At 36.1% G+C, this 18,886-nt stretch overlaps 2 protein-coding genes across 17 annotated transcripts in view; both read left to right on the top strand.

Moving 5' to 3' along the window:
• The window catches only part of igsf9bb (immunoglobulin superfamily, member 9Bb), a 135,640-nt gene extending 125,444 nt beyond the window's left edge, over positions 1-10,196 (top strand). For all 12 annotated transcript variants that reach the window (XM_051878929.1, XM_051878927.1, XM_051878932.1 and 9 more), the window contains one exon: positions 465-10,196. In XM_051878929.1, the coding sequence (XP_051734889.1) occupies positions 465-679 (215 nt within the window). In that variant the 3' untranslated portion in view covers positions 680-10,196. The remainder of the gene's footprint in view (positions 1-464) is intronic.
• Positions 10,197-11,240: 1,044 nt separating this feature from the next.
• Positions 11,241-18,886, top strand: part of arhgap32b (Rho GTPase activating protein 32b) — a 106,305-nt gene continuing 98,659 nt past the window's right edge. For 2 of the 5 annotated variants that reach the window (XM_051878920.1, XM_051878919.1), the window contains exon 1: positions 11,256-11,775. The gene's annotated coding sequence lies outside the window, so the exon portion shown is untranslated. Of the gene's footprint in view, positions 11,776-18,886 lie in introns of all 5 variants that reach the window. The other 3 variants (XM_051878923.1, XM_051878921.1, XM_051878926.1) reach the window with 2 other exon arrangements.

Here is an 18,886-nt window from a genome sequence, read left to right as displayed (position 1 = left end):
ATTTGGATGTAAATACCCTCAAATTAAAGCTAAAAGTCTGCAGTTAAAGCACATCTTGTTCGTTTCATTTCAAATCCATTGTGGTGGTGTATAGAGCCAAAAAGATTAGAATTGTCTCGATGTCCCAATATTTATGGACCTGACTGTATAAAACAACTGGCCTAGCAACAAGACAAACACTAAAAATACTCCAAGGTCATTACAGTTGATAACCCATGATGCAAGATGGCACCAGTTACGTCTGTATAAAACAAAAGTAAGCAAGTCTACAGTGTGAAATGAAAGACATGAAAGTAGCGGAGGTTTCAGTTACCAAATGAATTATGAGATACAATGGTGCCATGGGCGATGACAAATTTTAGGACATGTATGAGCTCTAGATGGCGCTATGACCAGTCAGAGAGACCTGTAATATTTTGTTATCATCTATCCTCATGTGCTCATCTGTCTTGCTCTCAATACAGGTGTGCCCCCCTCTCAGACCCAGCAGCCCCACACCTCTCAGGTCCTCCAGCCAGAAGAAGCTCTCTACCTCCGCAAGAAGAAGAAAAAGTTGACTCGCCAGGACCCGTACACCCGCTTCTCCGCTCTGCTGTACCGTCGCCCACCCCGAGAAGATCAGAAAGCCATTTTGGCTAGTATGGACACAGCAGACCCAGACCACGCCACTCTCCTCTGAAGTCCCAGAGATTACAGGCCACACTCTCCTCAAACTCTGAGCTCCTTCCATCTTCGCTCAGCCAGCCAACATCTTCACGTCCACACCGACGCCAATGGTTTACTCCTCTTCTCTGTTCCGTCACACTTAATGTATCACAAGAGAATGCTTGTGTTCCAAGGTTTTGCTCCAGTTCATTTACCTCGAATTCAGAAAGATCAGTCAAAAAGTTTTATATGCTTCATCTTATCTTTGGGATTAAGTGACTCTTATCAGATGGCGAGTCAGATAAGAGAACAGCTGTCAAGCTTCTATTTTATTTTGCCAGTAGTCTCAATCATATCTTGCAGTAGGCCGCAGGATTCTCACAGGTATAGCTCAAAATCATCACAAGCTCAGTGCTGCTATACTGACAAACACAGTAGTAGTTAGTAATCAGAATATTCTTGTATTTTCAAATATGTAATTTCACAGTGCAAATTTAGAACATATTAGCAAACCATTCATGAAATGTACACTATACTGTTCAAAAGTTTGGGGTTTTGGGAAAATGTCTCTTATGCTCACCAAGGCTGCATTTATTTGATCACAAGTTAAGTGCAAACAACAGCACTATTGAGAAATATTATTACATTTTAAAATGAATGTTTTTTATTTTAGTATTTTATATGTAATTTATTCCGGTAAAGCTAAATTTTCAGCATCATTACTACAGTCTTCAGTGTCACATGATCCTTCAGAAATCATTCTAATATGCTGATTTGGTGCTCAAGAAACATTTCTTAATATTATCAATGTTAAAAACGGTTGTGCTGTTTAATATCTTTGTGGAAACCGTGATACATTTTTTTTTTTCAGGATTCTTTGATCAATAGAAAGTTCATAAGAACAGCATTAGAATTTTTGTAACATTATAAATGTCTTTACTGTCACTTTTGATCAATGTAATGCATCCTTAATAAAAGCATTAAATTCTTTAAAAAATAAAAAAAAAGTTTTACTGACCCTAAACTTTTGAACTGTAGCATATGAATTGTAATGTATATTAGTTTTAAAGGCACCATAGCGATGGTATTAGACATATACAGGAGTATGTGTGCATTTAGGATGTTGTTAGTGTCTTTCCTCACTTACCAATACTCCATATTTGAGGAGAAAATAGAAAACACAAAGCACAACATCTGTTAAAGCGACAGTACAGGCAGAGACACAGGCTTGGATTGCAACGGCAACCACTTGAATAAGGGAACATTTTATTCCGATGCAATTTTTGATAAACATGTACTTACAGAAGCTGCTACATACTTCTACATTTTTGAACGCAAACTTGAAGCACTGAAGCAAAACCTTGGTGACTACTGTGAGTGACATTTTTAGTTTATGCCAACCTCACTTCTCTTGGCTATCAAGCTATATTTGGAAAGTACTATAGTAATGCCAAAAATACTACAGCTTCCTTAATCAATAAGACAATAAAGTGTACTGTACTGTGAGGAGGATAGGATTTTGTGCCATAATATACTATAGTATTTTTGTCATCAACATGCGATGCCCCCTTACATTAAAAAAAGGCATACGTCAGCCTTAATAGGGCTCCTAAATGCTTGTTCCTATTGTGTTCGTTAAGTTTTTTTTTCTTTTCTGTTTAAATGACAAAAAAAAGAAATCTACTGCCTTTGTAGGCCATTTTCGAGCCTTTTTTTATTTTTATTTTTGGTTAAACCAGTAATGGCAACCCAGCGCCTATCTCTCTCCTCTGTGAAGACCCTTGGGGGGAAATCTCTTTGGGATGAGAGGGCTATTCCCAGCGGCCAAAGGTTATTATTGTGTTTCTATCATCCAACGGTGCTTCTTTTCTACAGAAAGACATGTATTTTCACTGTCTGAACAGAGATACCTGGGCAAATGTACATTTTAGCTTGCTAGCCATTGTCAAAGGGGGATGTAATGGCAATTAGACGAGAGGTGGCATGTCCTGTGTCTTATTACTTGTACAGATCAGCTTGTACATTTGAAAAATGTCTAAAAATGCATCAAATGGCTGAACATTGTACTGTTTCTTCAGCCTGGGTAAAGAATTCAAATCGAAAAGCAAGTGAAGGCTAACCTTTGACCTCCAAATCGCAGGTTAAAGGGGTTATGGGGGCGTGGTTCATAGCTAAGCCCCTCCCAATGGCCAATCAACTTTTAGGCATTTTAACGGCCTACAGAAGGTGCTATCAAAAGTCTTCAGACTGAACTCTGTTAATATTATATCATTAATGTGATCTTCCAACGGACAATGGCTGCTGCTTTTAAGTGTGGTCACATTGACGAAGTTTCAGCACAATTACATGAGCATAAATAGGTCTGTTATCAACAGTGTAGCGATGCATGATGCACCGTTCGCACATCACTTTTAAACCAAGCAGCTTTCTGTTGAGGTGCACTCACATTTAATGTAATTTGCGCAGGGAAAAATGCAGTCATTTCAATGAGAATCCGCATGATTGGGAATTTTGCTTAAAGGGATAGTTCACCCAAAAATGAAAATTTTGTCATAATTTACTCGCCCTCAAGTTGTTCCAAACCTGTATAAATTTCTTTGTTCTGCTGAACACAAAGGAATATATTTGGAAGAATGTTAGTAACCAAGCAGATCTCGCCCCCCATTGACTAACATAGTAGGAAAAATCATACTGAAAGTAAATGGGGGGCGAGATCTGCTTGGTTGTGATTGTGATGATTGTATGATTGTAACCAAGCAGATCTCGCCCCCCATTTACTTTCATAGTACTACTATGGTAGTAAAAAAACATACAAAAAAAACCCAAAAGATTTCCCAACAACAGATTCCACAACAGGGTCACACGGAAAAGAAAGCTGCTGGGTTTGAAAGTTACTTCTGTGTGAGATGTTCATCACTACACTAAAGATAATGAAACTTTTTTTGTGTGTGAAATTTCGCTAATGTCACCGCACTTTATCTCCTGAACACCTCAGTATTTGATGTTTTAGGATTTTAACACCATCCTGCATCTGTCTGATAAGCCTTCTAGCGCGGTCACATACTGTTGTTTGTAGAATTTTCGCATTTATTATAGGAGTCCATGTGATCTAGAATTTCGGCGTAATGGCGAATGATTTCCCCATGCAAATTTCTCAACGGGTTCAAGCTGGTTTCCGGACAATGGCCCTTTTTCCTTGTGAAATTTCGCCCAAATTTTTCTAATGTGACCGCACCTTTCTCCTGTCTGCTGTGGCGTTTTGAGGGTCATCAATGATATCGACATCCATACTTGACTACCATCGAAGCGTTAAACTACAGCGAGCGTCAGTCTGTTTTGAGCTGTGGAGCGTACATTGTTGGTTGGTAAAGGGAAGGTATGTTGTAGCCGCAGCTGCTGTGTGGTGAAGATTTTATTTTATTTGTCGGGATGTAACATTAGCTTACACATCACAGACCAGCGCATCAAGTGCTCCTTTGCACCTGTTAGCTGTGAAAAATTTCAACATTTGTGGAAGTTGTAGATTTAGATCAGATTGATTGTCAAAGAGTCACCATTTTAAGCTTTTAGCGATTCAGAGCTCGACACGTTTTACTTAACGTCGTGCCGTGAGACCTGCTCAGATTGCCGAACCGTGATTGAGCCGTCTCATTTGTGCGTTGTGTGAATGGCTTTACATTTTGAGCAAAGACTTGATTGTTCATACTTATAATTGTTGTTTTATTTGTAAATCAAGTAACCATATTAGATGAGACCTACTTGCGAAAGTTAGGTATTATATTCTAAAGTTAGATGTGTGTCACAAGATACTGTTATAGAGGCGAATGATCATCTCGTTCAGTTGGGAGATGTGCTTATCTAAGTATTTTTGATCCATTTCACTGGGCAATTGTCAAATATGGTGCTTTCTAAAAGATATACAACTATTTAATTAACTAAATATTGTGTTCCTTTTTTATTTAAAGCCTTCATACAAGAGAATAATATTGAAATGAATATCCAAAATGCTAGGAATGTACTGTAATATGTCAAAAAAACAAAAAAAAAAAAAAAACCTGTATATAAAATAATAGCATATATTGCACAATGTATTATAAAATTTTAGTAATTTTGAATAAATTGGCCAATATATGCACGCAACAGAATATATTGATATAAAACATATTGTCATATTTTGAATTCAGTTTCTAATGTTACTTTTTCATGAGGGTTGGAATGCATGAGAGCATATTTGAGCCAAAATAGCTATTTACGTGGTGTAAATGTTTCGGTCCACTCGCATTCACTCTCACATTGGATTTGCGACTTATTTTGTCAGTTTCTAATTATGAAAGTTTTCTATGTGTAAACCCGAAAGGATACCGGTCTAGCTCAAATTCTGCTTTGCAGGAGACTTCTGCTACTGTAGCATCAATCGTTGAACAGATTGGCTAACTCTAGTGTGGCCAGATAAATTAGCTGTTTAGGGATTTTGAGAGGTAATTAATGCTAACTTGATTGTACTCATGGGCGGTCTAAGATGAGATTCATTCTAACAGACTCTTGAGCTTGATGAAATGAACCTTTATCTTTTTAGTAGCATTATAGCCATGGTAGAGATTCATTCAAGCATTAGTTGAATTATTTATTATACTGTACTGACTTTATATGCCATTTATATCTACACAAAGATGAACACATTCTATTACTTTTGACAAAACATCTCAAGCTTAGCATTTTTCCATTCCAGATCATTTTCTGAGGTGCATAATTTTTAATAAAAACATCTTAGTAAATCTCTGTTCCTTTGTTTTGATTGCGAATAAATCATCTCATGTTCTAGCAGCATTTTCACTTTGCATTTTTTTATTTATTTATTTTTTTTTTATGACATGTTCTTTTTAATGTTTACATCATATACACATTTATATTCTGAGCAGATACTTGCTTACCAAAGCAACTTACAAGAAAGTGCACATTTTGCAGAACTGGCATGTACCCAAATATTATTTCATCTTGAATGATGCTTTACTCATAGGCAAGCCGGTTTTAGCTGGTCTGTTGATTGTTTGGTTGCAGAAGATGTTTGGATGCTGATTTATGCCACTGTATGAACTTTAGCTGTTTGTTTCCAGTTGGAGTAAAACAGCTAAAATGTTTGAAATGGAAATTATGTGTAGAGAAGTTTTTGAGTCTAACCCTGTTTTATTAGGTACGTTTATATAATAAGTAAAGAATAGATTTGTATTTCTTACATTTTTAGCATGATTTTGGGATTTTGCTGAATGTTACTAAACCAATGATTTATAATATGAGTGCAACAAGATATTATTTATTTACTTATTATACAATGAAATATTATTATTTGATTATTTATATAATTATTGTATTTATTATTTCAGTTATTTGATAGCTCACTAGAAAGGGAGATTGCAGAAAAAAACAACTTAAAGATAAATAATTCTCTCATCATTCACTCACCTTCATGTCATTCCAAACCATAGACTGTTAAAAAAAAAAAAAAAAAATGGACGGTGCACCTTCATTCTCTTCTATTGTAGAAAGTGAAGCCGCCAATATGGCGCTGACATCTTTAGTCTCGAGTCTGCGCAGTAGTGAGCGTGAAGTAAGTGGAGCCGAGATATCAAGGTCCCGCCCACACTCCCGCAAAATCGGTTAAATACAGTTCACTGCAGAACAACACATTATGTCGGTGTGAAATAAACAGTTCTGGAAATGTAGGAATTAAAGTTAAAAGCTCCAATCTCCTCCCAAAGTTCCAGAAAAAATCTGTTGGTGCTTTAGTGATTAGTTACCTCAGAGAAGCTGTCAATCATGACGTCAAAACCCGCGTTTTTATAGCATCAAATAACTAACTAAAAACAAACTTATTTAAAGAACGAACACTTGAACTAACATCAGCGTGATAAAAATCGCTTACAAGGACAGAAACCATCTTTGAAAAAAAAAAAAAAAATTGACGTGTAATTTGATTGTTTAGTTTGTCTCACGTCCCAAGATGGAGAGGGCGGGGTTTATGCCCTATACTGCATCCAGCCACCTGGGGGCGATCGAGACGCTTTGACTTCACTGTTCAGGACTCGTGTGGCACGCTTGTTCCAAACTAGTATACTACACAATGAAAGTCAAAACAACATTGGACAACATCGACTGTCATTGTAAAAGCACGGAGACATTTTTAAAAAATATTTTTGTGTTCCACAGATCAAAGAAAATCAGTGGTTTGGAACAACATAAGGCTCTGCAAATGATGACGGAATTTTCGTATTTTGGGTAAACTGTCCCTGTAACCTCACCACTTAACAGAGGTTATGACATTAAGTCCCCCCCACCCCCATACAAAAAAGGTTTTTCTTCATCGGCCTAAAAGAAATAGTAACATATATTTGATAGTTTGATGAATATAGCAATGACATTAATTAACATGCACTTTCAAAAATATTGTATGTGACACAAACACAGTGCATTGCACACCCAGCACAGCCTTTAACAACATTTAAAATGAAATTTAGAATGCTTTAACCCTTAAAAAGACCCTTACTGTGTGTTCATTCATTTCCTTTTGTTTTTATTCATGACGGTTGTAGACATTATGTATCCATGTACAAATGTAGAACACTTTTCCTATTGTTGATGCCACTAATGAGTTAACAGACTAACCTATAAGTTAACCTCTCAAAAGATGACCTCTTATAGTATATCAGGGATACAAAAAGCATATGAATTACCATGCTGCTCATCGTTTTGGTACACAGTCTCAGATTAAGAGGGAGAAAGCATGGAATCAGCACAATGTAGAGGATGAGAGAGTGTGGCGGTCATGTCCTCACATGGCACTTAGTGCACCCTGAGCCTGCAGGAAAACACATAGGGTTTATCAGGACACCAGCTCCACAGCTGATACACACACATACCAGAACTACCACAAGGTGTAAATAAAAAATGCAAATCATGCAATATATATTTTTTTGTAAATGAGAATATGTGGTACACTGTGGCCGTTGATGGATGAGTGGTCATTTTTTGGTCTGTCTGGAAACATGTAGCAGGCCTTCACTTTCAGATATCTATAAAACTATTACAGATGGAATATATTATAAAACACAATGATTAAAAGTCACACATGCTATTAGAATCGTAAACCAAAGTGGATGGTGTTATCTACTGTTTTGCCATTTTTTTTTTCTGTTTCATTGTCATCTAAAGCTCTGGTTCAAGCAATACAAAATCAAATATAAAAAAAAAAAGTGACAAAACAATGTACAGTGACAGATAAAACCTATATTAAAGTGACATTTCTGCTCATATTTTTAGCGTCAAACATCTTTATCTTATTTTCAGGGGAGGCACGTGCTGAATATTATTGATTCATGCTCATTTTCAGAAAACCTCATTAATGTAAAATTAACTACGTGGAATATATTCTCATGATCGTTTGCCGCATAAAGAAATCTTGCACACATTTCGCATAGCAAAATGGTTCATAATGAATTCAGTGTGAAGTCTGTCTGATAAGTCTAATCGTGCAGTTCAATATACCTGCAGAGATGGATTTTTGTTGCGTAGTCACTGCTGTTTGACCAGTCGGCACAAGATCTCGTGTCACGCTGACTAAAATGGCGTTTGATGGTATGTTGTTGGGGGGTAGGGTGTGTGGCACCTGCAATATGTATAGCAGCACAGTCCAAGATATATGTATTCTGTATTCTTATAGTCAACAGACTGTACCAGTAGAACTATTTTGACAGTGTATTGTATGTATAAATAACAGATATTTATAGTTACGTAATAAAGGCGAATTGGGGAAACTTTAATTTTTTACTGCGAGAAAAATCGAGAAGATTTGTTCCAATTTAGCTGTCTTGTTTATGGAGAAACACAGTATATGTTCTTTCTGCTGTTAGATGCTCCTGGTAGCAAGGTGTGGTCATTAGCGAAATAGCAGATGATGCAAACTGCTTTTGTAGTAGGTATGTATTCTAACAATCACCGTAACCTTTTCTAGAGACCTCAGTGTGGTGTGTAAGCAGCCATACCATTGAACATATCATGACTTGGTGCTATTGCTGATCTATTTTGTGGTCCAGACAAGAGATAACTCTGCGCCTCACATTTATCATCACTGAATGATCTTTCCTGTAGATTTACAAAGAAAATGAGAGAAAACCACACATTAATACCTGAAGCGTGTACTTTGTTACATGAATGTGCTACCAAAAACTAGAGATGAGCTTTGACACTTAGAAAATGTACCGTAAACACACTCTTGGCAGTCGGGAAAACACGTTTAAAATATAAGAGGTTAGCTACAGTGCAAAATAGTTTTGGTGGTTTCCATTTGGCCAGTTTTTTATCTCTTAAAATAAAATAAAATAAAATATTCTAGTGCTACAATTCTATTTTGTTTTTATTCGTCAACCAGCGTTTTTGTTGTTGGCCTACATTTGTTATTTTTTAGAACAACAATGTTAACTCTTTTGGTAGCCTAAACATGTATGTAATATGTTTGCACCATAACTGTCTCTTTTAATTTCATTTGTAGAATCATTTGCAGATTTGCACATCAAAATATGACCTCATTCAGAGTCAATCAAGTGGCATTAATGTGCCATTATTTTCCGTTGATGTAGGTTTCTATCCATATGCTGTACACTGTCAACTTTTGCCTGCACAGAAACTAAAGGAATTAAACGTGACATTGTAATCTGAGAGCATATATGTGATATATGATATATGTCATTAAAGGAACAGCTGACTCCAAAAAATACAATTCTGAGATAATTTACTCGCCTTCATGTTGTTTTACATAATATTTGAGCATTGACAATTGAGGGTGAGTAAAGGATACAATCTTCATTTTTGGCTGAACTACATTTTCAAGTGTCATTTTTTTTATTCTGTATTACAGGATGAATGTTATTATCTAAAATGTTGAAAAACACATTAAGGAATGTGGGAATCTGCTTTGTTGTATCATTTATTCCCATTTGTATTGTTGTCACTGCTGTTCAATAGCTTTGCTGTATTGTTTTGATGTGCTTTCATATGTTTCAGATAAATGAAATTTCAAGCGGCACCCATAGGGTTAACTCTGCTTACCTCTCTTGTATCTTGTGCAGTGCTCTTATTAATTGCACTGTTCTTTAATGGTTGCCCTTATGTTATGAGTTTCAAATTCCAATCAATATTTTGACTGCAACTTTTTTTTTCATTCACCAGTAGCTCTAATTTGACTATCAGCTACACGACCTCAGACACAAAGAAGCAAGAAAATGATCCTAGGATGTTGTTTGCTTTACTCATCAAGACTATGGTTATAGATTTTACATGTATAGTTCAGATAGAATAGATACAAGTGGAGCTGCCAAGTATATATATAAATAAAACAATTACAATAATAACTATTTAAAAAAAGACTAACAGTAGTAGATACTGACCTCACCATCATCACTTCGGTTCACATTGACATTTTCAGATGCTAGACCCATGTATTTTTTCCCTGCTTCAAAAATGTTTTGTATTTTGAGATAATAAAAGAGACAAGAAAATGACAGCATACTCGTGTGAGCTTTGCTTATGTATAGGAGACTGGAGGCTATTGTAACATTTTTAATTTTCTTCATATTTTTGGTGTACGAAACGTGCCAAAAATAGTAGTAATATTAAAATATTTTAGGATTGTTCTCTTGAATTTGTTTTCAAAAAGGAAACTGATCAGAGGTGCTTACACAAATAAAAAAATAAAAAATCTTTTTTTTTTTTTATCAGTATTATGACATTATCAGTTAGTACCCCTAAAACAGGTTCTCAGACTATAACTCAATAATTTATAAAATATATTAAACTTAATAAAAACAGCCTTGTTGGTATGGCCTGAGAGAAGGACAAAATATAGCCTACATCTTATAAAAAGTTTAACAGCTGTGTTCCTACTTTAGGTCAACGCAAAAGATTTTGTAAAAATCAGGCAAAATAAAAGTCCTGAAAAATTTCAACAAATACTCACAGCTTGTGGCAATACACAGAAAAAAGAAAAGAAAAGAAAAAAAAAGTCTCGTGACAGTTCAATAGATGGAGCTGAAGATCAGTTCTAATGCTGCTGTAGTCTCAATTCATCCATTCATTCATTAAAGTGAATGCTAGATTTGTCATTATTTATAATACATATTTCACACTTTTTTTTGTATGTAATATTTATTTCAGGATTTTGCCCATTTGGTCCCAGTACTCAAGAATCAGTGTTTTGTGTGTTAGATTTGCTCAATTTGTTACAGTTGCCTACGGATAGGCCTAATACAGTGCTGCAAGTGTAATACATTTTCTGTAGTAGGCTATTACGATCATGATTTATACTTACTTGAAAATATTATACTATGGGACCAATGTAGGCTATGTGAAGTCTTGCATAATTAATGTGTACAGTAACAATCAGAGACTGACTGCTCTTGAGCGTCAATATTTTAAGAGAATGAGCACCGTGCGACAATTTAACGATCCTAAAAAGTCATACATCGAGCCCTAACAAGAAATACTCATAAAAGAGGAAAGGATTAACGATACAGTGCCCTGATAAAATCAGCTGGACTTCTGCGCCAATCGCACTTATGTGGTCACGGTGACGCGCATGGAACACCACTGCGCGGTCACGCTTTTGAATGTGGAACCGAAGTCTCTGTGGCAAGTGGCGGTACGCGTGGCTCAGCCGACAAGACAGCACATCACTCTTCATATATTCGGAGACATTAAAATGGACGTCACATACGTGATAGGTCTAGTCACATATTCAGTCAATTTTTTTTAAAGTTCAGTCAGGAACGCCGCGTGAACAGCTGGTTGGTTGCAGCTAGCTGCAAAGCTAGCTCGACAAACCCCTTTCCCACAAGAAGATTTTTAATGAACCTTCATAATTTCATCTCTCTTAAGTTCAGTTTCTGCAGCACAATCGAGTTTCGTGTGGACTTTTCGGTCTTTTTCGTTTAAATCTCGTAATTTCACGATGCGACTCTCTGGCACCGGGTTTCTCGGCTGGCTTTCTGCGGTCTTCGTGGAGGATCACTGGAGAGAGCGGTGCTGAGCCACATTGACACCCCAATATTCATTTTCTCGATTATTTACAGCATTCTACAACCGGTAAGTACCTAAACATAGCGGGTTACCGTTATATTTATTCATAACTTATTAGTGAAACGCCTGCGTGAGCGGGGAGAGCGGAGAGACTTGAACGTGCGCGTGTGTGCACTCGCGTGCTTTCCTATAATAAACTCTGCTAAATAGCTGTACATTTTATAGCTCATGTTTACAAGATTGTATTTTCTGCAGTTTACACTGTTAAGTGTCAATATACTGGTGTGTCTGGCAAGTTTGAATCAATTAGGATGTTACATTGATTTACATTCTCTGGGAGGTGAATTGTTTATTCTGTAGCCTACATTTAAGGGTGCATAAACTTAGTAAGCTGTCGCTAGTTATTATCGTTAAATAGCCCATTAAGATGAGAGATATGAAGAAACGGAGTCAAAACAAATCAAAAGAATCAAACGCATTTCCCTTCATAAAGTCGGTACGTTTCGTGTTTCATAATGAGATATGACCGTAGACGTTGGTTTATTTATTTTTTGCTTTAAGGGTCCAGATTGACACGAATGACAACATAAAATTGAGGTTTTATGTCTACTCTTTGGTCTAGATGCCAAAGACCCCCAAATATGATCATCCTTTTCTATCAAGTTAGCCTACATTACGCTTTTTTTCTACTTATTATATTACTTATTTTAATCTCGTTTTTATTAAATGTGATTTGTGTTAATCTTTTTTTATGAAATTATTTACTTATTTTTTTTTTTTTTTTTTTTTTTTTTTACACTTGTCCTCTAAACATTTCCTCAGACCCTTTAGTTTGAAAACCCCTGGTCTAGACATGAGAATTCATGTAGTACCTTTACATTCAAGTCTGGCTTTCCCTTTTGCTGTGAAAGGGGTTTGCAGTCACGAATCAATATTTTTAACTGAATTCAGTTGACTGGTTGTTATACATGTGTTAGAAAGTGAGAAATGTTCTCCTCTTGGCCACTTTGCTTTAGAAAAATTACAAAGTGAATCCTAAATTATATTAAAGTCTGTGAAAGATTCCCAGACTTGACATTAAGCCTGTAGAGTCAGCTGGAGGCATCTGTGCGCATATTAAAGCAGCTCTGTGCTCTTGGGCTGTGCTCAAAATATTGATTTTGGTGATAGAATTACAGCAATATATATGTATAGCTTAGGCTTTAGCCTGTATTCTGATACAGCTTTCATTAATTTTGTTTTTGAGGCCAAACATATCCAATATAGCCTGACACTCTTATTGCCAGCATGCACAGAGGAACATGGGTAATTGACATGAGATTTCAAGCAGTTTCCTGTGGAATGATGTGATATAATTCATTTTGAAACATTTTACAGTTCTTTTATACATGCAGTTTTCGAGTTCATACTTGTATATTTTGTATTTGTAAATAATTTTTGTGAAGTGAAAAAGGACCCATGATCCTCTCATTTGTATATTTCAACCTGAAATGTTGATGTTGAATTGAAAAATTCTATGTCCACTACCCATAATTCAACAGCTGTGACCTGTATTTGAGCAGCATGGTTATAAACCTTTTTTTTAACCTTCGTTTTCTGTCTGGTGTCGTGTTTTACATTCTTGCACATCTTGCACATGTATTGTCTTCAAGATGTGACTAGCTGCTGAAGCGATGAGCTGTTATTGATTGGCACAGTGGTAGAATGCCACTCATATTTCCTCTCATCTTTCTAATTTCCTGCATCGGTTAGCATACAAATTCCATGCTACTCTAACAGTGATTATTTGGAGAACAATGACGCATAACTCTTTGAAATCATTGTATTTGCACTACAACTCTGATAATAAGCAATAACATAAAATGCTTAATGCCAAAATGATGATATAATTGAAGGTAAGGAGCAAGATAAGCATCCAAACTGATAATAGCCCATGTACTTGTAAACATAGGTTGCACGTTGCCTGAATGTGATCGGACTGAATTTTTATTGTGTAAACCCACCTGGTCCAAAGCAACGTCTTCACACAGCAAAGTTCTCATATTGAAATAATTTTTGTAACACAGTGTTTTCTTTTTTCTGATTTTCATTAGTTCATGTGTTCTTTAACTCTGTCAGGCAGTGCGGGATAAAAGATTGATATCTGACCTACATAACCAGTGAAGACACTCCCTACATTAATACAAAATGAATGCATATTTGTAAGGTGATTTTAAAATGTAACATGTATTACTCTTAATGGAGAAATGGAAGGGTCCAGATGTGTGATTAGTCTTCCTAGATGTTTCAAATATTAGGAGCAATGCATCACTGTAGAAGATGGGAAGTGTACTATCACAAGAGTGTATCTTGGCTTTGTTATGCCTGTGACCTTACATTTCCTCCCTCAATTGTTTTTTTTTTTTCCCTAATATTGGCAGATGATTTAAAGTTTTGTTTGAAGAAGATTATGCCATTTTACTAACATTCAGCCATTCATACTTGCTTTCCAGCATATTTTAATTGCTGTAGGGCCTGTCATGAGCTAAAATGAATGCTCTGAATAAAAGCCAGTAATTTTTTTTTTTTTTTTTTTTTTCTTCTTCTTTTTCTTCCCCCTCTCCTAGTAGTATCCTTAGACCATTTTAAATGTAAATGAATCTCAGTTAGGGCTGCACGATAGGGCTGTAAAAAAAAAAAAAAAAAAATTGATTTCTCGATTTTAATCGATTCCAGTGTTTACGAACCGATATCGATTCTTAAATCCCAAGAATCGATTAGTTTAGTCTGTTTTTAGTTGATGAATGAATGGAACATGTAGCGCACCTCCCATCCAATAAATCGCAATAATCTTTGTGCTTTGTTACTTCTGATATGAAGCAAAGTCTCAGATTTCAAATGACGTCCATCTTATTATGAGATTCAAAAATGAAATACCGTTTTGGTGCTGTTTAATGTGGCATGACAGATCGCTTTAGCGCCTCAGTTAAAGACAAGCGGCAGCATGGAGCGCATGTGAACATCCTCTCCTCCGCTTTAAGACCAGTTACAGCGTGAAATAAACATGAATAAACATCTGAAGGTATGTTAAAAGATACAGTACAACTTTCCGAAATCCGTATCATATTTCATGTAATAGCTCAGTGTTTCAAGCTCGGAAAGACATCAATAAAACCGTCACATTTACCTCAGAAAAAAAACATATTCAGTGACCATAAACTCATTAGAAAAATTAACATTAGAAACAGCATTCTGATATGCACTGTTACATATTCATTATAATTTTTAATGTTCTTCAATATTTAATGCATGTTTGAATAAATCAGTTATGACAGCCATGATTTAAATGTTTATATAAAAAAAAAAAAAAAAATGAATTGGAGTAGAAATATAATTATGTAATTCTAAACTTTTTGTTATAAAAAACATCATTGAGTGTAATTTAAGTGTTTGTATATAAATCAGTTAATTTTAACCTTCAGTATTATAGTAATGTAGTACCAACTGACTCCCATGTGTAGTTTACAGCATTAGTTGAGAGATTTTTTTTATTTATTTTTTTCCTCTAGAAAATTTGCCATGTACTGTATCTGATATACTACATCCAAAATAATCGATATCGAAATCGGATTCAAATCGAATCGCAAGCGTGTGAATAGAAATCGAATTGTGAAAATTGTCAATACCCAGCCCTACTGCACAATATATCGTTTTAGCATTTAGTGATGTGCGCATACGCGATGGTCACATGTGATGTGCGATGTCTAGGATAGGGATCATAGTTAATCCGTATGGACTAGGCACCACGGTTCAAAACGCATGTGATTCTCGGATTAATTGCAATTCAAAGATTATTAGGAGTTTAACCCTCAGAGAATGAAAGTTTATCATTTGCACGTGTTTTAGGTCCTGTCAGTTTAAACATTTCAAGCGAGTTTAGAACATTTGAGTGCAAGAAGACACGAAAGAGAACTCAATTCTGAACTCATGCTGTTTTCTGTGAGAGCACACAGCCGCGCAGACAGCACGTGAACACTGATTTCTGTTCTCTTTCGGGTCTAATTGTGCTTTAACGGACATACACACCGAATTATTTCAAAATGCTTGTCTCGGTGAGTATCCTCGTAAACATAGTCGCTTATGGCTTATGTGAACAAAAAATTGAAAAAGAAAATGAAGGCTTGTTATGTTGGATCTGTGCATTCAATCTTAAAGTGACAGCAGCCTAATACACCCGCTGCTGTTGGTGTCATTAATGTTAATCAAACAACAAAATACAAAGAGAAAATCACTTATGTTGCTTTAACAAAGATTAATTATATTTAATTTATATACAGTGAAGACTACGCAGTTATTTTGCATTTCATTATGGAATTTTTGTACCTGAATACTGTTAGACTTACCTGAAAAACATAAAGCGCTGTTTATTTAATTTATGTTGTATTAATCTATGCTTGTAATTTGTTTATTTTCTATACAGATTCACTCCCCCACAGAATCACCCAATCATTCTATAATGATTAATTCTTTCTAAATAGAGCTATTCAAGTCCCCTGGTGAATTTTTTTTTTTTCATATTGCAGAAAAACGAAATATCGCAATGTCAGTTTTTCCAGTATTGTGCAGCCCTACTCTCAGTAGACTAAGCTTAATTTGTGTTGTTGAAAACAGCATATGTGATTCAAGATACAGTGTCAGCCACATCAGAATGATATTAGTTTTCAGTTCTTTCCAGCAGCCATCTGTTTTCCTTATGTGGAGTGGTTTGCATTTTTTCATGTGTACTTGGTGAATGCCTTTAGGTCATCATCACACTGCTCTGTGAAATGAGGAAATTCTTCGCATTGAAATATCAAAGAACATTGCTGTCTGTATTTCTTATTCTGTTTTTCTCTCTTCACGTACATTAGTGGCTGATAATGTGAGTTTGTGTTAATGGCCTTGAATCTCTGGATGAGAACAGAGTTTGCATTATATGTCTATGCAAACACATGCAAAACAGAATGACATAATAAGACAGTGCTGTTCAGAAAGCCATTGTGGGGAGATATTTTACAAACCTTCCACTCTGTGGCATGACTAATATATGATCCACCTCTATAATGAACGTTAGCTTCTTTTTGAAATGCATTCATTGATATTTTCAGTTGAATGGGCATGTTGTCTTGGAGAGCAAGGCTAATGCAAAGTTAGCCCACTTCTGCAAGACTTAAATTCCATTCAGGTTATTCTGACATAGTTGTGGAATTTTGGATTTTAGTTCATACTGTTTATGTGTTCAAGTAATGTTCCAGACAAAAACGGATGGCTTCTTCCACCTTTTTGTACTAAAAAAAATATTGTTCGCCGTGTAACAACTAACCAATTAGTTCTGCTTGAATTGTAAAGGTCTCCCTGCTCAGTCACGGTCAGATGTTAAATTTTTCGACAGGGACTTGCAGAAGCATAGTCTATCTGAAGATAGAGTAATCTTGGCAGGGAACATGAGTGCTGTAATTGGGCTGCTTATTTGAGAGGGTTTCAGAGCTGAAGGATGTTTGAATTAGGCTTACGCATTGCAGCTTAACGAAACAGACAAATCAGTCAGGCATTGAGAAAACATGAGGTAAAGACGTTGTGCTATGCAAAGAGCTAACTCACCTTAAGCTACAGGAAAGCATGTACTGTACTCATCCTTATCATTATCTTCCAGTTTCCTCCCTAACAATATCTTGTGTCAGCAAGTTAAACTTGTGTTGCCGTTTACCTGTTTGTGTTTAGCTTTTAAAGCACTTTGTCTGTCTGTACATGTCATGGTGAGAGAGAAGCGTTCTAAGCACTTTGCAGTGTGGTTTCATTAACCATTGTGAATACTCAGCTCAAAACACTTGTGTTAGCGCAAGCGCCTGCTGACTGATGTGACGACTATGTGCTACTCATCATGTTTTGCCATCACAAACCTGCAGAAGTGAATCTGGTTTCTCAGGACTAATGGGCTTCATTCTGTCTTTAATATGACACAATATACATTAATAATCTTATTAACTTATTTCAGAAAAGAATCATCAAGTATCATCATTTGAAAGAATCAATACTTTTATTCAGCAAGCAGGCAGATAGACCCCAAGTGGTGCTCAAGCACCTGCCCTTTTGGCCTCTAACTAGACAAGTGCCCTTTTTGCAAGACATTTTTTAAAATTGTTATTTTATATTTTAGTTTCTGTTTAAATTTGGCCCGTGGCATCAATTCTCAATTGGCTTGTTCCGACAACTTATTCTTAATGATTCTGCAAGACCGCACAAGCCCCTCCCACTCTTCAACATCCCTTGTCACAGCCACCACTGCAGAGCAGGTGAGCAGCATCCACATCTCCCGGACCTGCCTTTATTGGTGACAGCCAGGTGATGATCCTGTGTGGCCTAAACTTCGGCACTTTTTGGCAATGCTGTGAAATTAAACCACTATTAAAGCATCTCAATACAGCCAGCCTAGCAATAGCCCTCCTTTAAGCTTAACAACAAGAAGGAAGCTAGTCTGGCGTTGACATAAAGTAGCGTTAAAAGTCGGAAGTTAAGTTAAGTGACATCTGCATTTAACCCATCCAAGTTAGTGCACACACATTAGGAGTATTGAACACACACACACCCGGAGCAGTGGGCAGCCATTTTTTTTGCTGTGACACCCGGGGAGTGATTGGGCGTTAGGTGCCTTGCTCAAGGGCACCTCAGTCATTTCCTGTCGGTATTGAGAATCGAACCCGCAACCTTTGGGTTACCAGTCTGACTCTCTAACCATTAAGCCACAGCAATATCACACGAGCAAGAGAGCTATTTTCTCAAATGTCAGATTTATATGAAAGTTCAATGCAATAAGTTGATTATATCAATTGAAATTTTTAGACACAGCGTTGTCAATTTTGAAACTTTTTTTCCCCCTCTATTTGGTCAATGAAAATAGTACCAAATAAAGCAGAAAAGTTGCATCATAGCAACACAGCAGTGTTTTGTTCTTGAATGATTAACCATTTTTGAACAAATCGGATGAGTCAATGATTCAATGACCCATTCATAAAGTCAGTGGACACTTGCTTCTTTCATGAATGAATCAGCCAGTTTGAATGAATCGGTTGAATGAATCTAAATGGCGGTTTTAGTTTAATATATAATCGTATCATTTCATTTTCCCAAAAATTTTATATTTAGAACATTGATCTCATTT

The sequence above is a fragment of the Ctenopharyngodon idella genome, chromosome 21 (genome assembly GCF_019924925.1).
Source record: "Ctenopharyngodon idella isolate HZGC_01 chromosome 21, HZGC01, whole genome shotgun sequence".
NCBI classification, from domain to species: domain Eukaryota; kingdom Metazoa; phylum Chordata; class Actinopteri; order Cypriniformes; family Xenocyprididae; genus Ctenopharyngodon; species Ctenopharyngodon idella.
The sequence above is the reverse complement of the archived record's forward strand: the minus strand, read 5'-3'. Positions and strand labels throughout refer to the sequence as shown.